Genomic DNA, 23,876 nt, shown 5'->3' with positions numbered 1-23,876 from the left:
GAAACTACAACTGCCTTAACTTGTGTTACCAGCTTGTCTAGTGACAGACTTTATTCAAGTTTTTTCTAACAAAATCAACTGAAAAATACTCTTCATTTCCATAAATTTTTATCAAAAATTCATTTTATGGATGTTGTATAGTCAAAGCCCCACTCAGTGAGATGCTGATGATCTTTGAAGGTAATAGCTAAGGTCATAGGATAACATCTTAGATTTCATACAAGCTACTCCACTCTGTTCGTGGGAGTGAGTGGGAACTTTGACTAAACAGATTTGCACTAACAATGTTTACATTAACATTCTGTATATTTTGAGAGGAAAAGAGGGAGAGGTCTGGGGAGATAGCACAGTGGTTATGCAGAAAAATTCAGTGCCTGAGGCGCCAGGGTCTCAGGTTCCATTCTCAACACCAGCCAGCACTAAAAAAGGAGAAAGACAGATAGGCAGATAGCCCCAGTAATAACCTGCAGAAAACAAGCTTCTACTTGGCTTTTTCCTCAAAGGCTATCAAGATTTACTCAAACCAGTTTAAAATAAAGAGATCCTTGCTAAGTTTCCTTCAGCATTTATCACTTTATCAGAGATAGGTCTTTAAAGTAAAGTTAGAGTGCCTAGAAATTCAGCAGCATCGAGTATGCACACACATACTTACATATGTATTTGAGGCCACCATAGGGAGACTGGAGCTGTGCATGTCCTGACTAGCACACGTGGCACACAAAGGCACGTGGCAAAAGTGCCTTTGTTACTGCGCGCCCTGATTGGAATGGAAGTAGAATTATTAGTCACCACCCTGCATTGAGCTTCTGCTCTCCTCATAAGCAGTGAGAGCCTCCTTCAGAGGACACACCTTGCCCTTGAGGAGCAGCTTGAGCAGAAGAAAATGTTTAATTGAAAAGCCAAGCAGAGGTCAAATGAGTGACTTGGTTTTTTCATACAAGTTAATGTAACTGCTGAGGTACTTGTTTCATTTATTGGCCTGTTTTTTTTATTATATAGAAAGGGGCAGGGTGGTATCACACCTGGTTGAGTTACATGTGCAAGGTTCAAGCCCCGCAGCTGCAGGGGGAAATTTCGCAGGTAGTGGAGTGGTGCTATAAGTCAGATAGAGAAAAGATTCTAAGTTCTGGGCTGGGGAGACTTCAGTTTATTAAATGAATGGGACACACATGCCTATGAGCCAGCCCTATATTCAATCCCTGCTTAGTAGTGCTTTGGGTCAGTCTCTCTTTGCCTCCCTCACACGAACAAATATGGGGTGGGTATATCCTAAGCTCTTCTTCAAAGTTAAAGTTAAGTAGAAATATATTACTATTCAGATGAGTAAGAAATTTCAAATGTGTCCATTCTTCATTATTTGTAGTTGAGTGAATGTATCTTAAGAAACTCCAAGAAATTAACTGGAAAACTTAGATTTAACAACTGTTAAGTAAAATTATTAGATAGAAGGTAATACACAAAAGTCAGTGATGTCTATTAAGAAGATGAAGCAGTTTGTATTGTTAAACATAACAAAGATATGAAACTGCTTAGGAATAAGTGACCTTAATGAAACAAGTCTCTGCTGAGAAATACAAAATTCTTGAGGAAATGAAGAGAAATCCCATAGCCTTTGCATGGATAAATACAATTTCTTTTTTTTTTTTTTTCTTCCACTTTTTTTTTTCTTTTTTCTTTATTTATTCCCTTTTGTTGCCCTTGTTGTTTTATTGTTGTAGTTATTATTGTTGTTGTCATTGTTGGATAGGACAGAGAGAAATGGAGAGAGGAGGGGAAGACAGAGAGGAGGAGAGAAAGATAGACACCTGCAGACCTGCTTCACCGCCTGTGAAGCGACTCCCCTGCAGGTGGGGAGCCGGGGTTCGAACCGGGATCCTTATGCCGGTCCTTGTGCTTTGCGCCACCTGCGCTACAGCCCGGCTCCCTAAATACAATTTCTTTACATGACGTCAAAGTAGTTTACAGGCTTTAAGTGATCTTAAAAGTTTATTTTTAACAATGAAATTAAGAAACATTTTAAAGGAAAACTAGTAGAAGGAAACTAGTAAAACAAAAGTAGATGGGACATTATTTTCATATACGTTAGCAATAACATTTGGATAATGTAAAGGGAAAAAATAACATTCACTTCAAAGTAGTAACCAAACAGAATGCTGGAGAGTGAGCCCAAGTAGAACTGTGACCAGTCTTACTACTGGGGAAATAGAGTTCAACTGATGGAACATTGAACCTGAGGCACCCTACCTTCTCTATTTTCCTTCCTCTGATGTGGCACTCTGTCTCATGAAGTAAACCGAGGGATTATAAGTAAAGGCGTGAATAAACAAAAGATCATGCCATAAGTAGTGCTCCCGAAGTCACTTACACATCAATACAGCCAACATTCTATTCTTCTGGTACCACCAACACTGTTGATTCATGTTCTTAGTCCATTCACATGTGAGTGTGCTAGAACAACAGTGTTATTCTCGAAAGTTTAATAGCTGCTATGGACAACTTTATAGAAATGTATGTTGGGGTTGGGCAGTAGCACAGCAGGTTAAGCATACATGGCGTGAAGTGCAAGGGCTGCCATAAGGGTCCCCGCTCAAGCCCCCAGCTCCCCACCTGCCGGGGTTTACTTCACAAGTGGTGAAATGGGATTACAGGTGTCTTTCTCTCCCCATCTCTTTCCCCTCCTCTCCATTTCTCTCTGTCCTATCCAACAACAACATCAGTGTCAATAATAACATCGAGGGCAACAAAATGGGAAAAAATGGCCTCTAGGAGCAGTGGGTTCGTGGCGCCATAGCAATAACCCTGGAGGCAAAAAAAAAAATGTATGTCAGTAGTAATGCCATTAGGCAGCACATGTACAATATAATCCTGACTAAACCCAGTTTAGTGAGAATTAATAGAGTAGATATTATACTTCAAATCAAAGTAATTACAGTCTACCAGTATAAAAGAATTTTGGAGGAAGGTGCTAATTGTTTATCATAGAACTAATTGTTCAGACTATTTCGTGTGTGTTCTGTTCTAATTAAATATGAAAATAAAAACTCAAGTATGAAGAGAAAGGGACAATTACTTTTTAGCAGAAAGTCAGTGTCTTACTTATTTTTGTGTTTGTTTTCAAAGAAAGGCAGAGGAGACACCACAGCACCTGACTCACAGGCGAGGGTAGTGTGTGTATCCAAGTGAACTATCTCACCAGCCCCATCTTTATTACTTAAATAGTCCCTTTTTAAGAATGAAATAAAGATGAGAGAGAGGTAACCAGAGCATTACTCTGGTACATGTACCGCCAGGGCTTCAACTTGCGAGCTCATGTTTTCAGAGTCCAGTCCTTCCAGATGAAGGTCAGCACCCTAGTAGAATGTGGGCAAGAGGACCCAAACAGGCAGTGAACATTGAATGAGCACCAAGCTAGGAGCCTGTGAAAACGACTCTTCCGAGCCACCAGTTCTATACTCGCCATTTGTCCTACAAGTAAACATTAAGTGCAAAACTGCTATTGAGCAAGAATAGTAGAAAATACAGTGGTTAATTTGATCAAATGAATGTCATAATGCTGTGAAAACAATTTCTTTGTTCACTGTCATGGTAAGATCTTTACCATGTGTTCCTGAGTAGAAATAAGGGGAACAAAAAAAGAGCAGTATGATTTGAACAAAGCTCACCTGAAACCATATTACAGATCTCTAGGTGAAAGCATAGCCAAATACTCACAGTTACAAATGGGGATGATTTCAAGTTTCATGTGTGTTTTGAAATGTGGATGTTTCTGTGTATCACTTGGGGTCTGTGTGTAATGATCATAAACCATACAAAAGATGGATAGGGCTTACCATGTACACAGCCAGGTTGAAGACCTGGCAATGCATGGCATGGGTAAGCCAGTGCTGTGCTCTTTTTTTCCTCTATGTGTCTCGAATGGAATTTTACTTATTTATTTTACTAGAGCACTGCTCAGCTCTGGCTTACAGTGCTACATGGCAATTCAACCTGGGACCTTTGGTGCCTCCAACATGAAAGTCTTTTGGCAAAATCCTTGTGCTGTCTCCTGTTGTCAGACTTTAAAGGGGGCCTAAGAGTGATGAGACACCCTCATGTGTGCTGGGACAGGCTGGGCGGTGGGGGGGGGGGGGGTGATGGGTTACAAGATTGTAAGATTACATTGTGTAGTACTGCAGTACACCCAACACAAGTTTTATGTCACCACCCTCTAGACAATGGGATTTAACCACATAAAAAATGAAAGCTCTGGAGCCAGGCACAGGTGCACCTGGTTAAATGCACACCTCACCAAGTGCAAGGACCAAGGTTCAGGCTGCAGGTGTGTCTCTGTCTCCCTTCCCTGTCAGTTTCTTTCTGTCCTATCAAATAAAACAAAACTAAAGAAGCAAGCTCTGGGGTCTGGTGAACTCATCTGGCAAAGCACACACTTTACCATCTACAAGGACCCAAGTACAAGCCCTTAGCCACCACATGGGAACACTGCAAAAGAGAAGCTTCACAAGCCGTGAACCGGTGCACAGTGCTGTCATAGCTCTCCTCTCTCTCTCCTCTTGTCTCTCATTCTCTGTGTGAACAAAAGGGGTATGTACGCAGGGGGGGGACTGAAAACCTGTCAGGAGTAGTAGAATCCTGCAGATCAAAGCACTGGAGAACCCCTGGCAGCAAAAATAAAACGGGAAAATATTTGAATATAATTTTTTTTCATTCTAAAAAAAGAAAGAAAGGTATGGCAAGAAGAAAAATGAAACTTTTAAAACTTTGTAAGTTTTTGATGAATATATTGCTGTCAGTAGGAAAAGGCAGTCAAATGGCTACTAACTCATTTCATAAAGGCAGATATTCATGTCTGTTTGGTTAAAAATTGTCATAATTGCCCAACAAATATGTCTTACATAAATGACCTGTGAGTTGATTCAGAGGCAAGACTAGTTCACCTGTATTTTCTGAGTTCTTGAGAATAACATTACTCACCTATTAAAGTGTTGGCCCTTGCAGTATAGCAGCCTTTTTAAGGATTCTTTAAGATTTTGGAAATAAACAGATGGAATTCTAAATATAAGTCAAGAATCATAGGTTTTTGTTTTGTTGTTGTTATTTAATACCTAGGAACTTCCAAAAGGAAAAAAGAAAAATAAAATTTACTATCTGGAACAAAAGGGAAATATGAATAATCTTCCAATCTAGAAAAGTTACAAATTCTCAGAAATCAGAAAGGAAAATGTGCACTTCAGCATGACCACTTTACTAACTGCAGATGGTTTTTCAGTGTCTGGTTTCTTCCCAACTACTTTGGCCAAGTTAATTTCCAGAAGCGTAGCTCGTAGTTCACGCCAGCTCTCCCGGAACTTCCTCAGAGGCTCGGGATCAATGTCATTCCTTCTACCAATTTTTGGAGATAAAACTGGCTTAGGGATATAAATGTGGTTGGGAACATGTATCTTTTTTTCTTTCTTGCCCATTTATAACTCCCTTTAAAGCATTTCAACCCCCCACTCCCAAGTGTTTTCCCTTAAGATATTAAAGAAATTTTTTTTATCTCTAGAAAATGAGGCTAGTGGCTTTACATGATTAGTCACTGAAATATATAGTAGCTTATCTTTTCAGTAGACCTAAGCCATAGAAAGTGAAATTTTACTATAATAAAAAAACAACAAGGGCAACAAAAGGGAAAAAAATAGCCTCCAGGAGCAGTGGATTCATAGTGCAGGCACTGAGCCCCAGTGATAACCCTGGAGGCAAAAAAAAAAAAAGAAAAAGAAATTGAGATTTTTCCCATCAGATAGATTATTATCCTACATTTGTTTGTTTTTAATGATGGGTGAATAGTGCTTTGGTCTCAGGATCACTAAAGTATATTGTGTGATAATTCAGTGTAAGCATAAAGAAAGTAGGATTACTCCAATCAGATAAATATTACCATCGTGTGTGTGTGTGTGTGTGTGTGTGTGTGTGTGTATGTGTGTGTTTTGTTTTAATAGTTGTTTTAATGAGGGAGGGAGAGAAACACCAGAGCACTGCCCAGCTCTGGCTTACAGTGGTTGATCCTGGGACCTCGGCCTCAGACATAGAAGTCTTTTGCATAACTGTTGTAGTCTCCCTTGCCCTTGAAACGTGTTTTTTAGAAATACTGCAGGGTTGGATGGTAATGCATCTGGTAAGAGCATACACATAAGCACAAGACCCAACCTCAAGCCCCCAGTCAGTTGCCCTTAAGAGAGGGGAAGCTACTCAAGCACTGTACTGTAGTACTGTAACTTTCCTTCCCGCCCACCCTTTCTCTTTCAACTTCTCGGTCAATATTCAAATAAACAGCAACTTAAAAAAAAGAAAAGGATAATCTTTAATGCAAAAAGTGGTTCGGCCAGGAGGTGCCACAGTGGCTTGAGTTTTGCGATCTGAGGAGGATCCCAAATTCTGTCCCAGCATCACATGTGCTGAATTGTTTCTCTGATTCTCATTCTCTCAATCTGTCGCTCATAAAAAGGGAGAGGGGCCTAGAAACAGATACTAGGTACGGCACAGGTAATCAGCTGTAACCCTTTGCTGTTAACACGAAACAGTATAGAAAAAACTTCATACTACTGACAACCTGACGGTAAAAAGAATGTGGGGTTAGCATTCTAGAGGCTTGGGCTGGTGATGTGGTAATTGAAGTAGTGGGTAGTTTTTTTCAAAAGTGACATTAATTTGAGATTTTGATAAATGTGAAGAAAATTTGTTTCCCTTTGGAAGATACTAAACTAGCCGCAGTGACTATCACTAGAAGTGTCAGATTTGGGAGTCAGGTGGTAGGGCAGCGGGTTAAGCGCACATGGCACAAAGTGCAAGGACCGGCCTAAGGATCCCGGTTTGAGCCCCCAGCTCCCCACCTGCAGGGGGCTCACTTTGCTAGTGGTGAAGCAGGTCTACCGGTTCTCTCTTTCTCTCCCCCTCTCTGTCTTCCCCTCCTCTCTTCATTTCTCTCTGTCCTATCCAATAACGGCATCAATAATAACTACAACATTAAACAAGGGCAGCAAAAGGGAATAGATAAATAAATATATTAAAAATGAAAAAAGTGACAGATTTATATGATGTTCTCTGGGAGGCAGATTTGAAAGTTGCTCTAAAAGAAAGAAAGAAAATTATTATTATTTATTAAAGAAAGCATTTATTTGGGTCTTGCTTAATTGAAAGAGATAATAAGAGTCGTCGTGCCATAATGGGCTGGAAATGAATGGCTTTCCTGTAGAGCCCGCCTTTAAGCTGTGTGTCCTCTCATCCAAGCTTTGTATTTCACAGACCTGTTGAGCCCACTAAAGAAATGGAAGTCTCGCTATCTGATGGAGCAGAATGTCACCAAGTTACTGCGACCTCTTTCTCCAGTCACACCACCCCCTCCCAATCCAGACTCAAAGAGCCCCCAGCTGACCACACCTGCCTCGTTGCACGCAGGAGAAGAGGAGTGTCGAAATGGATACGGCCTCATGTTCTCACCAGTCGCATCTCTTACTGCTAGTCGCTGCAACACTCCTCTGCAGTTTGAGGTGATTTGGGTTTGTTTGTCGGAGGTGTTCAATAGGAAAATCATCCTTTACACCTCTCCATTTCAAATACTGAATCGTTCCAGAAGTTTTTTCACTGTGTACCTTGTCTCAGCTTCAGGGTCAGTGTGACCTATTAAACCTGGTAGCCTCTCATCCTGACAGTCCCCATGGTTTCCAAACTAGGAACAGTGCTACCCCAGATGACATTTCTTTCTCTTGCATGCATGCCACTAGTCTCATCCCTTCAAATAGTAAGCATGCTACATCTTTGCCTTTATGTACTTTCATGTAAACTGCCTCTGGCTGCCCCTAACCATCAGTGACACCAGCCTTCGTGCTCAGATTGTACCAATTCATTGTGTGTCTGGTTCCAGACCTTATTTTGTGTTCTTACTCTAACCTTAGGCCTTAGAAAGGACTGGGGTAGGATTTACGGCAAATGAGTTTGGGGGGGTTTTTTGTTTTTGTTTGTTTGTTTGTTTGTTTTTACCTACTACAAGTTACTTCTTTTTGTAGCAATGCATTAAGGATAAAAAAAATGTAGCAACGTGCATTTGTGAGACATTTATTTTTATTTACTATTGGACATAAGAATTGAGGGGTGGAGGGAGAGAGGGGGGGGGGGAAGACAGAGACACCTGCAGGTGGGGACCAGGGGCTTGAATCTGGGTCCTTGAGCACTGTCTAGGCCCTCAAGAACCAACTCTGAACCACTCCAGTATTCAAGTTTGTGTGGCGGCTGATTTCTCTTTTTTTTTCTTTTTTTGTAAATATTTATTCCCTTTTGTTGCCCTTGTTATTTTACTGTTTATAGTTATTATTGTTGTTGGATAGGACAGAGAGAAATGGAGGGGGGAAGACAGAGAGGGACAGAAAGAGAGACACCTATAGACCTGTGAAGCGACTCCCCTGCAGGTAGGGAGCCAGGGACTGGAACCGGGATCCTTACGATGGTCCTTATACTTTGCACCACGTGTGCTACCGCCCGACTCCCTGCAGCAGATTTTCTAAGTGATGTTCATGTGGATTTTTTTTAAAAAGACCTCACCTATTACTTGATGCTTTGATTTAATCAAATTAAAGCCAGCTTTTCCTTTAAGGAAAAATGTTTTCTGGTCATTAAGCACACTCTCTGCCGCTAGTTTGTGCATTACCCGATGTGCCCTTTGATGGTGTTGAATGTCCTGTGTACTAGTCTTTCTGCTCAGCCTTAATGATCTGGACTTTTCACTGATTAGACAGTTTTCTAAACCTAGACTTTGACTTTTGGAGCAAACCTCTTCTGGATGTGGAGGAAGGGGAGCTCCTGGTTGCATTTGACTTCTTTACCGTATTCCCTGTAATGGTTTACAGGGGGGATGGGGGGGGTTGTTTTTTGTTTTGTTTTTGTTTTTTAGCTAGGAAGTAAAGCAGCTGATTTTAACCTTACTGATGTTACTTGGTCTAATTTCAGTTGGTTTCAATTAACTAGAATTTGATAGTCAAATTTTAGTGGGACGGGGCGGGAGGGCGGCATTAGGTTCTAGAAATTGGCTTCCACACTTTTAAAAACAAAATAGGGAGTCGGGCGGTAGCACAGCGGGTTAAGCGCACATGGCGCAAAGCGCAAGGACCAGCGTAAGGATTCCGGTTCAGGCCCCCGGCTCCCCACCTGCAGGGAGCTCGCTTCTACCCCTCCTCTCTCCAGTTTTCTCTGTCCTATCCAACAACAACAACATCAGTAACAACAATAACTACAACAGTAAGAAAACAACAAAGGCAACAAAAGGGAATAAATAATTAATTTTTAAAAAATAAATAAAAATAAAGCAAGTTAAGGAAAATAGATGGTGCTTGACCTTCCAAAATAGCCAGGTTTAGCACTCACTACATTTTCTTCCCCTTGAAGCATTCTGGGTAACTGAGACACTGTGCAAACAGAAAATGCATTTTCGAGATGGAAGAGAAATCAAACAGTTCAGTTATGTACAATCCAGGCATGATGCTAGGATACTCAGAGAAAGACAGTAGTTTTTTAAATAACTAACACCTTCAAAAAATTATCCAGAGTATGTTTCATAGTTTTAACATTGTGCTTTAATTAGGGACATTTAAAACCTTTGTCACCAATAGACCAAACATTACTGTTAATTTGTTTTGAACAAAAATGTTTTAGCTTTTATTTTGGTCATTGGGGTCTCATGCTTCATGTCTGCACAATTCCACTGTGCCTGGTGAACCCTTTCCCCCTCCCCCCCTTCCCCCATAGCAGGTGAAAGAGAAGAGACCACAGCACTGCATTACTGCTCTTGTGGTGGCTTGAGGCTCGAATCTGGGTCCTCAAACATGGTGAAGATGGCACTCTACTGGACGAGCCATCTCCTGATTCTGGAGATGATTGTTCATAGAACACAGACCATCCTGTGGGGAAAGTGAGCCACCTCTCCAGTGCTGATGGGGAGAGCAATTGTGGGGAAATGAGGTCCTGAGATGGGAAGCATCAGGGAGAAGGGGTGAAAGCAGCACTGGGCAGCCAGCAGAACAGCCCAGCCCTTTCCTCCTCTCCTGCCTGGGTTGAGCTCATATCTCACCCACCTACCCAATCAAGCCAAGAGCGAAGCAGCTGCACTTGCCCTACTCTGGGACACATCTGCCACTCAGCCCCTGTTGTGTGGAATGTTTAGCAATCTCCCTACTTTGCCCTGGCACCCTGAAACCACCTCACAGCTACTGCCATCCTTTTCCCCCTTCCCCTTGTTTACTTTTTTTTATTATTAGTGACTTAATTATAGCTTATAAGATTAAAGGGGTCTAGCTCTATAAGGCACCTGTCACTATAGGTATGTTGCTTTCCCCCTCAACCCCCCACCCCTTTACCTTTCAGGGATTCCCAGAGAGCTCACTGCCCAGTTGCTGTTTGGTATGGAGATGCTTTGTTTCATGTGAAAGCCCTTAGGGTAACACCGTTTCTAGACATCTGAACTAAAACTGCACCTGAAGGTTTTCTCACTTGTATCAGTTCACAGAAGTACAGTGGACTGTAACATCAGAGAACATTGGCAGATCCAGTTAGATTGTGTCAAGAACTGTGGCAGCCCCCAGGATGCTAAGCTGTTTCCCTGGATAAGGTGGCAGGTCAAATCACATGGGGGAAATGGGGTAGAGAAAAAACTCCTGGGAGGAGTAAGTGGCCAGGAATCCCCCAGTAACAGTAGGTCACATTGCTGGGCTCTCGTCTGAAATAGAAATGTACTAGGATCAAAATTGACCAGTCTAGCTCTTTTCTGGTATCTGCTTGAGATATTGACTTACAGCATGCGGTAATATAACACATTTGTGTCAAAATGCTTCCCAAGACACCAGGAAGCTTTTTTAACAACCACCCTGTCCACTGAGATGGACTCTGCAAGCCAGCATTCCCCTGTGCGTTCTTACCCCTTCCCTGCTGCCCCCCAACCCCCACCAGGATTTGTGGCTAACCATCTATGCTTGCTTTAACTTCATTTTTTATTTGTTTTGTTTTGCTTCTTAACTTGGAGTAGATGAATAACAAGATGCTTTTCCCTCCTCTAGAACATATCCTCCCCTGAGAGTTCCCCTGCGAGTAGGCCCGAGTCCCTGTCACCCGAGGTAGTTATCACACCATCTCCATCACACTTGGAAGCTGAGAGTGAGTGCGCATGAATGTGTTCCCGAGTGTGTGGAGGGTTGGGGACCTACCTGAGTGATGGGGCAACGGTCTGGAGGTCGCAGTAAGTTGAATGAATCCTCTGTGTATGGCAGTGTGTGCTCAGAACTCTTGATGCAATTGGCAGAATATGAGCCGCTGTGTGTGTTGTGGGCTTTGTTTATTGTTTGGGGGTGTAGGGTGGCTACAAAGCATTCTTTCTAAAATCAAGTTTAAAGGAGGCTCAAGGTGTGGTAGGAACTTTTTTCCTCTTTAGAAAGTCTACCAAGTAAGATCTCTTTGTTAACTAGGAAAAGCTGAATCAGTGGTTCATAGGTGCTGTCTTTTCATATGATTGTCTTGGACTGGTAAAAGGGCAGCTTATATTAGAAAAGTTAGGTAGTATTTAAAGCCTTGTTCCAACCTAGGTTAAGCCGACAGCTCTGCAGTGGGACATACTAGGCACTGCTTGACAAGGACAAGCAGCTTCTTTAGAGGGAGCTGCTCTAAGCCCTGTCTCTGCTCTGCTTGCTTACCTCCTTTACACATGCAGAAGGAAATTCAGTCCGGCTGCACTTGTGTGGTGTAGCTCTCCCTGCTGCAGTGGTTGAGGTGTGGTTAGCTTACAAAAGGTTGCCGAAGGATATCATTTGAGTGCTTTTCAGAAACCCAGCTGCTAAGGAGATGAGGTGTTAGGCTTCGATTTTAATGCTTGAGTTTGTTAACTTACAAGATTTGCACAAATAACTCCAGGAATCTGTAGGAACCTTTTTCCTCTTATGAGAAGTTGTGTCTCAGCCTTTTAGAAATTGTCTGAACTGTTAAGCCTACTTCCTTCTAGGAAAATAATGAGTGCTAAACCCAGCAGCTGCTGAGCAAACACTGGAGCAGCAGAATGTGACAGAATAATGTGAAACTGAGGACGGTTGTGTTGTAGTGTGCTGGGGGTTCTGGCCGCTCTCTCCTCAGCCACTGAAGATTGTGACGTAGTAAAACTTGGAAGCTGACCTGGAGTAGTGTCTGGCAGCCCTCTTCCTACACAGCTAGCTGGAGTTAACCTAGTGGTAGAAAACCTGGGTGTCTGCGGCTAGTGGTAACCTCATAACTACATAGGAAGGAAGGGTTATTTGGGGCACATTTCAGTGTCTCCAGTGCTCTACGGGGTGGAGGTCTTTGTTGGCAAACATTAGGGGGTAGAGGAAGAATGGAGGAGCCAGAGAGTTTGGTGAGAAACACCTATCTATCAGTGAAAATGAATGAAGACCTGAGTGATTGATGTCTTTCTTTAACTAATGTCATTCTCTTTTACTGAACCAATAACTAACTGAAATACTTGACTTTCTAACTACTTTCTACTTTCTTTCACCTTTTTCTCTTCCCACCTTCCATTAATACTAATTTAGAAATTAATAACACCATAAGCCATGTATCTTGAGATACCTGTCTTACCTCTGTAGCATACAGGGGCTCAGCCAAACCCCTAGTTATGCTGCCAGTCAACAGTGTAGCACAAGGTGACTCAGCAAACTTGATGAAAGGCTAAGCAGGCAAAATAGTCACATTGGCCAGTTTTCGAATTCTTGCTCTCTTAGTGTCCTCATCCACTTTGGGAAAGACTGAGATTCGTTAGTGATGTGACCCACTTTCATGGTTGCTCCTCGGGACCTGTACAGATATGAATGACTTTCTCTCTCCTGCATTCACCCCTCTCATCTTTCCTTGTTCACCTGTGCCCCTCTCACCCTCCTTCATTTCTTCGCTCAATTTTGACTTTTTCCTTTCTCTCCTACCCCATGTCTTCATTGATTTTTGTCCTTTCAGCTTTGTCACCGAAAAGACCTGGATTTGACAAAAGTAGGCTACCTTGACTCCAACACTAACAGCTGCGCTGACAGACCTTCCCTGATCACTTCAGGCCATTCAGACCTGGCTCCTCATCCCTCTATCGGGCTGACCTCTGAGACTGGCTTTCCAAGCAGGAGTGGAGATGGACATCAGACCCTTGGGAGAAGCTCGGACCAGGCATTTCGGACCGAATTTAACTTAATGTATGCCTACTCCCCGTTGAACGCTATGCCTCGAGCAGATGGCTTGTATCGAGGCTCTCCTCTGGTAGGAGACAGGAAGCCTTTACATTTGGACGGAGGCTATTGTTCCCCCGCAGAAGCATTTCCCAGCAGATATGAACATGGTTTTATGAAAGACCTCTCTCGTGGATCCATGTCACCTGGTGGTGAAAGGGCTTGTGAAGGAGTCCCTTCTGTCCCCCAGAATCCCCCACAAAGGAAAAAGGTATGTGTTCACTCCAGAGTTAACTAAAATGTTAACTATAGAGTTCTATACACTTAGCGATTGTTGTGTGTTCACCCCTGTTACCACTGGGGTGAAAATAAGGGTAGATAGGATGTAGTCTGTCATGTCCAATGTTAGAGCCCAGTCTGGTGTGTCTGATAATTGATCAACAAGTTTAAATGCCTACTGTGTGTGTGTATGCCACAGACTAGCTAGGCGATTGCTTGTGCTTTTTACTACTTCTGTGATAGACACTGAATCTCTTCCTTTGACGTAGCAATTCTGGGAGACAGTCATTTTGCACATGAGGGAACTAAGGTAGGTTGGTAACTTGTCCCATGGTCACATAAGTAGTAGATGACAAGGCCAGGACGCTGCCCAGACCTGTGTTGCCTCCTAGGTTCTGCCCTAGTGGAACTCACAGCACAGGAGACCAAGTTCATCAGGAAATAATACAAAGAAGTAGTTTGCTAAGTATCATAGCACTGCTCATATTGATGATCCTAAGAATGTGGTGAGAGCATTGCAACAGGGGGGCCCAACCCCACCCGATTGGTGGAGGGTATGTGAGAGACTCACCCACCAAAAGGTCACAGGACACTGAGCGAGCAGTCAGTCAGCCAATACCTGAGTGAGGCTCTGAGGAAGAAGGAGCAGAGCAAGTCTGTGACCCTCCTCTGGCTGGGCAGCAAGCAGTGAATGTGGTCGCCAGCAACCCCGTGTTGCTGCTGTGTTTGTTTGAAGCCCGTGTAACTGCAGGATATTCAGTACTCTCAGAGATGGAACTCGGTGGCTTTTTTTTTTTTTTTTTTTTACTATTTATTTATTCCCTTTTGTTGCCCTTGGGTTTTTTTTTGTTTGTTTGTTTTTCCCTCCAGGGTTATTGCTGGGCTCGGTGCCTGCACCATGAATCCGCCGCTTCTGGAGGCCATTTTTCCCCCTTTTTGTTGCCCTAGTTGTTGCAGCCTCGTTGCGGTTATTATTGCCATTGTTGACGTTGCTTTGTTGTTGGATAGGACAGAGAGAAATGGAGAGAGGAGGGGAAGACAGAGAGTGAGGAGAGAGAAAGACAGACACCTGCAGACCTGCTTCACCGCCCGTGAAGCGACTCCCCTGCAGGTGGGGAGCCGGGGGGCTCGAACCAGGATCCTTACGCCAGTCCCTGCGCTTTGCGCCACGTGCGCTTAACCCACTGCGCCACCGCCCGACTCCCTGCCCTTGGTTTTTATTGTTGTTGTTATTGATGCCATCGTTGTTAGATAGGACAGAGAGAAATGGACAGAGGAGGGGAGGCAAAGACACCTGCAGACCTGCTTCACCGCCTGTGAAGCGATTCCCCTGCAGGTGGAAACCCAGGGGCTCGAACCAGGATCCTTAAGCCAGTTCTTATGCTTCGCACCACATGTGCTTAACCCGCTGCACTACCGCCCGACTCCCATTGATGACTTTTTAGATTTGCCAGAATTTATTAGTAGTATTGGCTTGTTTCCAAGCTTGTGTATAGGAAATGAACATATGAACAGCATATGAACAGCACTTGTTTGGATGTGGTTTTTCTTTTTTGTTTTGTTCTGTTTTGTTTTTATTTTATATTCTTATATTTTTATATTACAGAATTACATGTCGACAGGGGTTTGAGTCCACACCATTCCCACCAGAGTTCTGAATCTTCACTCTCCCCATTGCAATCTACCACAGTTCCCCGAAAGTTGTAGACGTGGGCCAACCATCTTCTCTACAACTATCTCTCCACATTCATACATAGTTGCCCTTTTTTCTTTTTTAAGATTTTATTTATTAATGAGAAAGATAGGAGGAGAGAGAGAATCAGACATCACTGTGGCACATGTGCTGCCGGGGATCGAACTCAGGACCTCATGCTTGAGAGTCCAAAGCCTTATCACTGCGCCACCTCCCGGACCACAGTTGCCCCTTCTTTTTCTGATTCAATCCTCTCTTCCCCTTGAAGCCACTCATAACATCATAGCTACCTCCATATGTCCCTCTCTTTTTCCTCCTCCTCTCTCTCTCTCTCTCTCTCTCTCCTGATAGAGCTGGAGTGCAGAGTCCTCTTATCTTCATCCTATCACTTCTCCCCCACTGGGAGTATGGACAAAGGTTGTTTATCGGGAGCAGTCGGTAGGAGTTCTGGCTTCTGTAGCTGTTTCTCCACTGAGCCTGGGCATTGACAGGTCAATCCACGCCCCCAGCCTGTTTCTGTCTTTCCCTAGTGGACCAGAGCTCTGGAGATGTGAGAGTCCAGGACACACTGGTGAGGTCATCTGCCCAGAGAAGCCGGGGTGCAGTCATGGTAGCATCTGCAGCCTGTTGTCTGAAAGGTGGCAGGACCTGAGGCTGTGGATTTTTTCAGCTGTAGATTCTGTGTCCAGTCCGATCTCTTGTTGTCTACAGTAATTGTATCAGGGAGAGCAGAAGTCAGATTGCAACTACTCCATAAACCATGCCTCGGGGTGTGTTTTCATTGTATTTTACATCCGGACAATGAGAGCCCTAAGGAAAGGTAATAGAAAGGTGGGTTTATAAGAACAAAAGTGGTGAGGAGGGAGCGATAGATTCTCAGTAGGAGCCTGCGCTGCTCCCAAGCTCGAGTCCCTCTTTCTCCATCTCTGAATGAAAAGATGGCCTGGGGTGGTGAGATTGCTAATTTTCAGGGCATGTTGTCACAGACGAGAAGAATCTTAGAGGCTTGGCGGTGGCATATCTGGTGAAGTGCACATGTTGCCGTGATTGAGAACCCGGGTTCAATTCCCTTGTCCCCACCTGAAGGGGAGAAGCTTCACAAACAGTGAAACCACCTACTGGTGTCTCTCTCCTTTACCCTCCCCTCCCCCATCTCTGACATCAAAAAGGTGGGGGAGAAAGGGGTGCTGGGCTCGGGAGTGTTGGAGGCACCAACCTCAACGATAACTCTAGTTACCCAAAAAAAAAAAAAAGGAAAGAACAATCCTTGGTTTTCTGATCTGGTTGATTATTATTCAAATTGTGACTTTCTCTTAAAATTTTAGAAATATTGAGCATCTACTGTAGGCCTAGTTTTGTGCTAGAAGTCAAAATAAAAGGCTGAATGAATTTGGCCTTTGCCCAGTAGAACTGTAGCAAGAGGGACAAGCACGACATCGTAGTAAGTGGACAGCTGGTCAGGCTCTCGAAGCTCTGGAGGAGAGGAAAGTAGTTGAGGTGATGAGAAGGAAGGAGATGCCGGCAGAATGCCTCACGTGGCCTGCTGTGCTACCCAGGTTCAGGCCTGGGCCTCACCATTTTGGAGGAAGCTTCACTACAATGGTCTCTTTCACGACCTTTGTATATTTTTGCAAATTCTTTCTGTCTGAGAGGGTAAAAAAAAAAAGTTATCTCAAAACAAAGTGAAGTCCTTTCAATAACAAAAAAGAGGGGTGGGAAGACTGAGAAAGAAATTAGTTTGATGAAGTGTCAGTTGGAGAGACATTTTTCAAGTACTGGTTTTTTAGAGCTAGCTTGCTAAAGTATAAACTGACATGCTTTTTTTTTTTTTTTCCTTCTTCTTTTGTTTTTCTCTCTTAATTTAAAGTAAGAATTTTTGGAGAGGGAGGAGCTACCAGAATCTCTGGGGAAGCTTTTTAATTAAGCAAACTTCCAGTCTTCTACCCTTACTTTACAGGTGCTGGTTTGTTGGTTTGTTTCTTATTGTTATTATATAGTTTTTTTGTTGTTGTTGTTTTGTTTTGTTTGTTTTTTAACCAGTGCACTACTCAGCTCTGGCTTATGGTGATAAGAGGGAGTGAACCTGGGACTTTGGATCTCAGGCATGAGAGTCTCTGCATAACCATTATGCTATCTACCACAACCACCACCATCCCCTCAGTCAGGTGCTACCATTTTTGCACATAGCTGTGATTGAGAGCACACTTGTTACTAGTTAACTGAAATCTCCTAGGTTTTTTGTTGCTCTCTCTCCATACACACCAACATTACCTCCAAGGCAGGAAAGTGGTTGTAGTATAAGGATGAATAGTAATATTCAAAAAATCACCTCCTAATCTAGTCACCTCTGCCTACCGATTCTGACTTAAATACGTAGCTGTGCTAAGATGTGCCTCACGCCTGGAAAATGCTAGTATATTAGTCTAACTTGCTAGTGCTTTGCTAGGGTTTGTTGTTTGCTTTTCACTGGTTTCTGCTTGGACACAGTTGACTCCCACCACTCCCGCAGACCTTCCCCACCCCCCTTCTTTTCTTTTGTTGTTATTTTTTAATTTTTTTTGTAATATTTACTTATTCCCTTTTGTTTCATTTGTTGTTTTATTGTTGTAGTTATTGATGTGATCGTTGTTGGATAGGACAGAGAAATGGTGAGAAGAGGGGAAGACAGAGGGGGAGAGAAAGATAGACACCTGCAGACCTGCTTCACTGCCTGTGAAGCAACTCCCCTGCAGGTGGGGAGCCGGGGACTTGAACCGGGATCCTTCCTCCAGTCCTTGCGCTCTGTGCCACCTGTGCTTAACCTGCTGTGCTACCACCCGACTCCCGTTGTTATTTTTTAAATGATAGAGGTATTTAGAGATAGATAACTGCAGCAGTACTCCACTGCTTGTGAAGCTTCCCAGAAACCCTGCATGAGTCCATATTCTTTTCCTTCCCCATTATTAGTGACCCACTAACCATGTCTAGCTCAAGACTTATTTCTTGTTTCCCTCCTAGGTGTCCCTACTGGAATACCGTAAACGAAAACAAGAAGCCAAGGAGAACTCCAGTGGTGGGGGAAGTGACTCTGCACAGAGCAAGAACAAATCTGTAGGAGCTGGGCAAGGCAACAGTAACTCCCTTTCTGACACTGGTGCCCACGGTGTGCAGGGATCCTCAACCCGAACCCCATCTTCCCCTCACAAAAAGTTCTCCCCAACTCATTCCTCTCTGTCCCATTTGGAGGCGGTAAGCCCATCAGATTCCAGAGGCGCTTCATCTCACTGCAGACCTCAAGAGAGTATTAGCAGTAGGTGGTAAGTTTGTGTTTGCAGCTCTGCAAATTCATGTCAAGAAGTTAATGTGTAGTCATTTTCCACGCTACCCAGACTGTCTGGGGGCACTTAGCCTGAGAAAGCAGGCCTTTGTGGTTGTGTGTCTTGTCCAGCAGATTGATAATGTCAGTCACAGCTCCCCAGCCTTGCAAAAGCACAGACTTGCCTCTGAGCCTGCTGGACACTAACACCACCTCTCCTGTATTGTCATTTCACATAAAAGGTGAGTCAGGAGGCAGCTCAGCTCCACTTAATAACAGGTGGCTCAGCTCCTTGTGACTGACATATAAACAGACAAATTCTGAAAGGACTTACTGGTTGAGTGGGACCACAGATAATATCAGTGCACCTACTGAGTATCCGGGGAGTGAGAGTATGTGGCGGGCAAGGGGTCTTGAGGAAATGAAGCCTGAGGAGGAAGAGACATGACTCAAGTGAGTAATATTCATTCGTCTGTGAAATATACACTGAAAGGCCTGTGACTTCACAGAGGAAGAAACTTAGCATTTCAAAACAGGTTAAAAAGCGATGGATATTTTTATTCTTTCTTTAAAAGTGTTTTTCTGGGGAGTCGGGCGGTAGCACAGTGGTTAAGCGCACGTAGTGCAAAGCTCAAGGACCGGCATAAGGATCCCGGTTGAGCCCCCGGCTCCCCACCTGTAGGGGAGTCGCTTCACAGGCAGTGAAGCAGGTCTGCAGGTGTCTGTCTTTCTCTCCCCCTCTGTCTCCCCCTCCTCTCTCCATTTCTCTCTGTCCTAGCCAACAAAAAGGGCAACAATAGTAACTACAACAATAAAGCAGCAAGGGCAACAAAAGGGAATAAATAAATAAAATTTTTAAAGGGGGTGGGGGTTCTGGGGGCCGGGCAGTAGCGCAGCAGGTTAAGCTCACATGGCGCAAAGCGCAAGGATCCCAGTTTGAGACCCCAGCTCCCCACCCCATCTTCCCCTCCTCTCCCGATTTTTCTTTGTCCTATCCAACAACAACAGCTATAACAACAAAAATGATAAACAAGGGCAACAAAAAGCAGAGGGAATGGCCTCAGGTTTGTAACGCAGGCACTGAGCCCCAGTTATAACCCTGGAGGCAAAAAAAAAAATGTATTTTTCCTTACAGGCTTAGCATTGTTTGAGGCAAAGAAAATCCCTTGTTTATAAGTCAATTCAGAAGAACTTGTGTTTAAGAGAATTAATACGTAATGTGTCGGTTGCCAGAGAGCTTCATTTGTCCCTGACCCTTGAGTCCTATGGCATAAACCTGCATTCTGTTGCATTCATAGGATGGTTCCCACTTCAGTAGAACGACTCCGAGAAGGAGGGAGTATCCCCAAGGTCCTCCGAAGCAGTGTGAGGGTGGCCCAGAAAGGAGAGCCTTCTCCCACGTGGGAAAGTAGCTCCACCGAGAAAGACTCAGGTGAGCCCTTGGCCTTGCACTGCCAGCCAGGTTCAGGGACACAGTCATCACTAAGTGCAGTGTGGGAGGAGTCGGTCTCTTACACAGTTGGGCTCCACGGTGTGTGAGGTTCCAACTAAGTCTTGCTTCCACTCTTCAGGGCTCCACCATTCTTCAGTCTAGTGATTGCTTGCTCTCTGTCTGCTCTTCTTCCTCCAAGGGATACCTTTCTGTAACTCATCTCTCCAAAGTCATCGAAATCGACCTTGATGAAGGCTGAAGAAGCGGGAGACAGGAGTCAGATCAGGCATTTCAAACATAGCCCATATTAACTGCTCCTTTTGTCCTTCTGGCTTGCTGCCCTCTCCTGACCTGTCACAAAGAGAGCAGCTTGGGTTGGTGATGGCATTGGTTTTGAATGAGCAATGGTGATTTCTCGATTATTTCAAGAAGCCAATGGCTCTTTTTTATTCCTTCCAGATCCTGTGGATGGAGAAGGCCCAGAGACTCTGAGCTCAACGCTTTCTAAAGGAGCAGCTGTTTACAGTCCTTCCAGATACAGCTACCAGGTGAGGCGCAAGGCTGCTTCTCTGTGGGCACAGCAGCACATTCTGGGTCCCCTGTGTTGCATCAGCCTGGCCGTCCCTTAGAGTGGAGAAATAATACCTTTGCATGTACTTTGAGCAGCCAACTCGTCACCAGGTCAGTCATGACAGAAACAGTCATAAGAGAGACAGCCATTGTACTGCCCTAAAATGACAAATGATGAAGAACAGCTTTGACTGCTCACAAGTCTAAATGGCTGATACAGGGACTTCTCCCCTTCCTTACACTCTTCCTCCCGCTCTCTGCAGCTCCTGCAGTGTGATAGTCCTCGCACAGAGTCACACAGCCTCCTTCAGCAGAGCTCCTCCCCCTTCCGAGGACATCCCACCCAGTCTCCAGGATACAGTTACCGAACTGCTGCACTGAGGCCTGGAAACCCCCCCTCTCACAGTTCTTCAGAATCCTCCCTCTCTTCTGCGTCCTATTCCAGCCCTGCCCACCCAGTGTCCACAGACTCAGCGGCCCCCTTCACAGGGACCCCAGGGTATTACAGCAGCCAGCCACATTCTGGAAATGGCACCAGCAGCAATCCCCCACGGAGGAGCTGCCCTTCTAGTGCTGCTAGCCCTACCCCACAGGGCCCCTCGGACTCCCCCACCTCAGACTCAGTTTCCCAGTCCAGCACAGGAACTCTGAGTTCCTCCTCCTTGCCTCAGAACTCTAGGTCGTCATTGCCATCAGACTTGCGGACTATCAGTCTGCCCAGCGCAGGGCAGTCAGCTGCCTACCAGGCCTCCAGGGTATCTGCGATGTCCGGTTCCCAGCACTACCCACACCGTGGCAGCGGGAGTGTGCACCGGTACAGACTCCAGCCGCTGCAGGGGTCGGGAGTCAAGACTCAGACAGGACTTTCCTAGGGCTTCTGGATGTGGGCGAACAGAACTGAATGAGCCCATAGCTGCTTCCTTCCAGCTGCCTCTGGAACCCAGGCCGAGCATATTGTGCTGGGGAGAGGTTACAAAGTGCCAGAGGATCGGGTCTGGTCAGTAAGACACGAGACTTGTGGTCATGACTCACTCTGGCCTTGGAGAAAGATGTAAATCTTGTCTGAAGCAGAGACTATAAAGAAGTTTCTCCCTGCTGTTAAGGGTACATTGTTGACAAGCAAATGGTGTTTCGGTTAGTAACGGTTCTAAGTGCAATGAGTTGTGTTGAAGCCTCCGTCTCCCATCCTTGCCTGTAGCCTTGTAGTCACTTGTGCAGTGAAGACATCTTTTTAAATAAATTTTTTTAAGTTTTCTTTACAAAAGGAGAAAAAAAAAAAAAAAGCAAAGAGAGCCAATCTCAAAGCCCCAAGCCATCTGAGTAATGTTAGGGTTTGTGCACTTAAGGAAAAAAAGGTAGGTATTTAATGTTCACCCTGAGACAACCATTCCAAAAGCAGACATCTGGCCAGGATGTGTCCACTAAGAACAAGCCCTTCCTTTGTCTGAAAATCACCAAGAAAAGGGCAGGTATAGAGACACTTGGAATGTGCTCCAAGGGGTGCCTGGCTCCAAAGAAGAGCTCTCGGTCAACTTGATTTTTTTTTTCCAGGAGCGGGTTATCTTAGTAGATCCTCTGAACCAGTCTACTCTCCTCCCCAAGCTGTTCCCCAGCTCAGTCACCTGTGAAGTAAACGGCTAAAGAAACGAGGCAGAATGAGATGGGCTGGCAGTGTGGCTGCTTTTCAGCTTGGGCAATAAATGTGCTTGGGGAAATGTTTGAATCTTATTTTTCTACTCCCATTTAATCAGTAGTTGACGGTCCCATGAGTAGGACGGCCTCCATGATTGGGGAGCGTGCACTCGTGACTGCAGGGTAAGAGTGGAAAGAGGTGCGTGTGGAGTGGCGCCGACAGGACTGTGATTGTGTGTGGGCCTGTCCCACGTGTCTTTGGGGGATGCCTATCTGAGAGTGGCCCAGGGGAGAGAGTTCCAGAGCCACCCACACACCTGACACTGTTCTGGATGAGACAAGAGCTGCCTGGCTTCTCCCCCTCAGTGCATTGTGCCTGCTGTACACCCCTGGGGGCGCCCTGGGGCCAGCCCAGGTGGGGTACACAATCTTTTTAAATTCCATATGGTTGCCAGCTTCTTTCTTTCACTTGTTTACTGTAATATCCGGCGTGTTTTTATTTATCTAATTTTATATTCAGTTATAACCATGGTAGGGTAGCAAATAGATGACAGGTGTAATCCCTGGTGCTGCAGTGGACCTTACTTCTTTTCTTTTGGACAAGATAATACTGTGAGTCTCCTTTCCTCTCCTTTCCTCTCCTCTCCTCTCCTCTCCTCTCTCCCTCACTCCTTCTAACTGTTCTCTCCTTTTTCCCCCTCCCCTTCCCAGCCTCATTCTCTCCTACTGTACCCTGTCCTCATAACTATCATATACACAGTCTTCTCTCTTTGTGTGTGACTGTTACAAAAGCTCACTTTCAAAACTGAAATCAGGTGTGTGTTCAAATGAGGGGAGTTAGTTTTGTTTGTGTTTTTTTTTTTTTTTCGGGTATTTTTTTGTTTTTGTTTTGGTAAATGCTAAATCCTTAGCAAAATAATTTCTTTTTATTGTTTTCCCCACAAACCCATCAGTCTGGGAGAGCGCTGGGAGTGGAGATCATGTTGCCTGGGATGCTGGTTTCTTTGTATATTATATAAACGTATGTAAATGTCTCTCCATTTGGGCTGGGGTTTGCATTCTCCCCTTGGCTGTTAACCAAGGGGAGAGGCCAGCGGGCAGGCGGCCCTCACCCTGCCTGGCACGTGCAGAGACCCCAGCCACTCTGTGTGGGCAGGGTGCTGTTAAGACCAGACCTCGGGGGGGGGGGGGGTTGGGGGGCTCTTGGAAGGGAAGAAGTATCACTTCTTTCTCAAGTGGAGTGTTTACACCTTGCTGTAACATTTGAACTTTCACAAGAGATGTAATAATTTTGATAATAAAATTCTTAACCGTAATGATGATGATGTTGAGAACTTTTTTGTCCAATTCTGTGACCTTGCCTTTGCCTTGGCCTGATTTTCCTTGTGCTGTCTTCACCTAAAGAGAACAAGATGGGCCCACCTCAGGAGAATGTGCTCCTGGTGGTGTTGCTTCACCCCCAGTGGAACCAGAAACTAACTAATCTTCAGTCAGGCCATACTGCAGCAGTGGAACTGAGCGTATAAACTGACTTGAACAGACAAGCTCCTGACCTGGTCCTCATTGATTCCTCACCACTATTTGACCTTTTTCTCTTTGTTTCAAAAGAAATAGATAGTGTTTTTGGTGATGAGGTTTTACTGATTTGGGGTGGGGGGATTCTGCTGTCTTAGAACAGGTAGAGAACTCAGTCCATGGTTTTCAAGAGAGATTACCCCTTTGTTGTTGCTTAGCTATATGTAATGATGGGGGGGCTTAGGGGGCCTCTCCAAATTGACTGGC

At 44.6% G+C, this 23,876-nt stretch overlaps 1 protein-coding gene across 15 annotated transcripts in view; it reads left to right on the top strand.

Moving 5' to 3' along the window:
- SETD5 (SET domain containing 5) overlaps positions 1-23,410 on the top strand; it is a 91,256-nt gene extending 67,846 nt beyond the window's left edge. For 9 of the 15 annotated variants that reach the window (XM_060180770.1, XM_060180768.1, XM_060180767.1 and 6 more), the window contains 7 exons: positions 7,282-7,526; positions 11,079-11,135; positions 12,994-13,464; positions 18,163-18,461; positions 19,759-19,892; positions 20,352-20,440; positions 20,726-23,410. In XM_060180770.1, the coding sequence (XP_060036753.1) occupies positions 7,282-7,526; positions 11,079-11,135; positions 12,994-13,464; positions 18,163-18,461; positions 19,759-19,892; positions 20,352-20,440; positions 20,726-21,334 (1,904 nt within the window). In that variant the 3' untranslated portion in view covers positions 21,335-23,410. The remainder of the gene's footprint in view (positions 1-7,281; positions 7,527-11,078; positions 11,136-12,993; positions 13,465-18,162; positions 18,462-19,758; positions 19,893-20,351; positions 20,441-20,725) is intronic. The other 6 variants (XM_007522267.3, XM_016187783.2, XM_016187784.2 and 3 more) reach the window with 1 other exon arrangement.
- Positions 23,411-23,876: the final 466 nt, after the last annotated feature.

This window comes from Erinaceus europaeus, chromosome 21 (assembly GCF_950295315.1).
Source record: "Erinaceus europaeus chromosome 21, mEriEur2.1, whole genome shotgun sequence".
NCBI lineage: Eukaryota > Metazoa > Chordata > Mammalia > Eulipotyphla > Erinaceidae > Erinaceus > Erinaceus europaeus.
The sequence above is the reverse complement of the archived record's forward strand: the minus strand, read 5'-3'. Positions and strand labels throughout refer to the sequence as shown.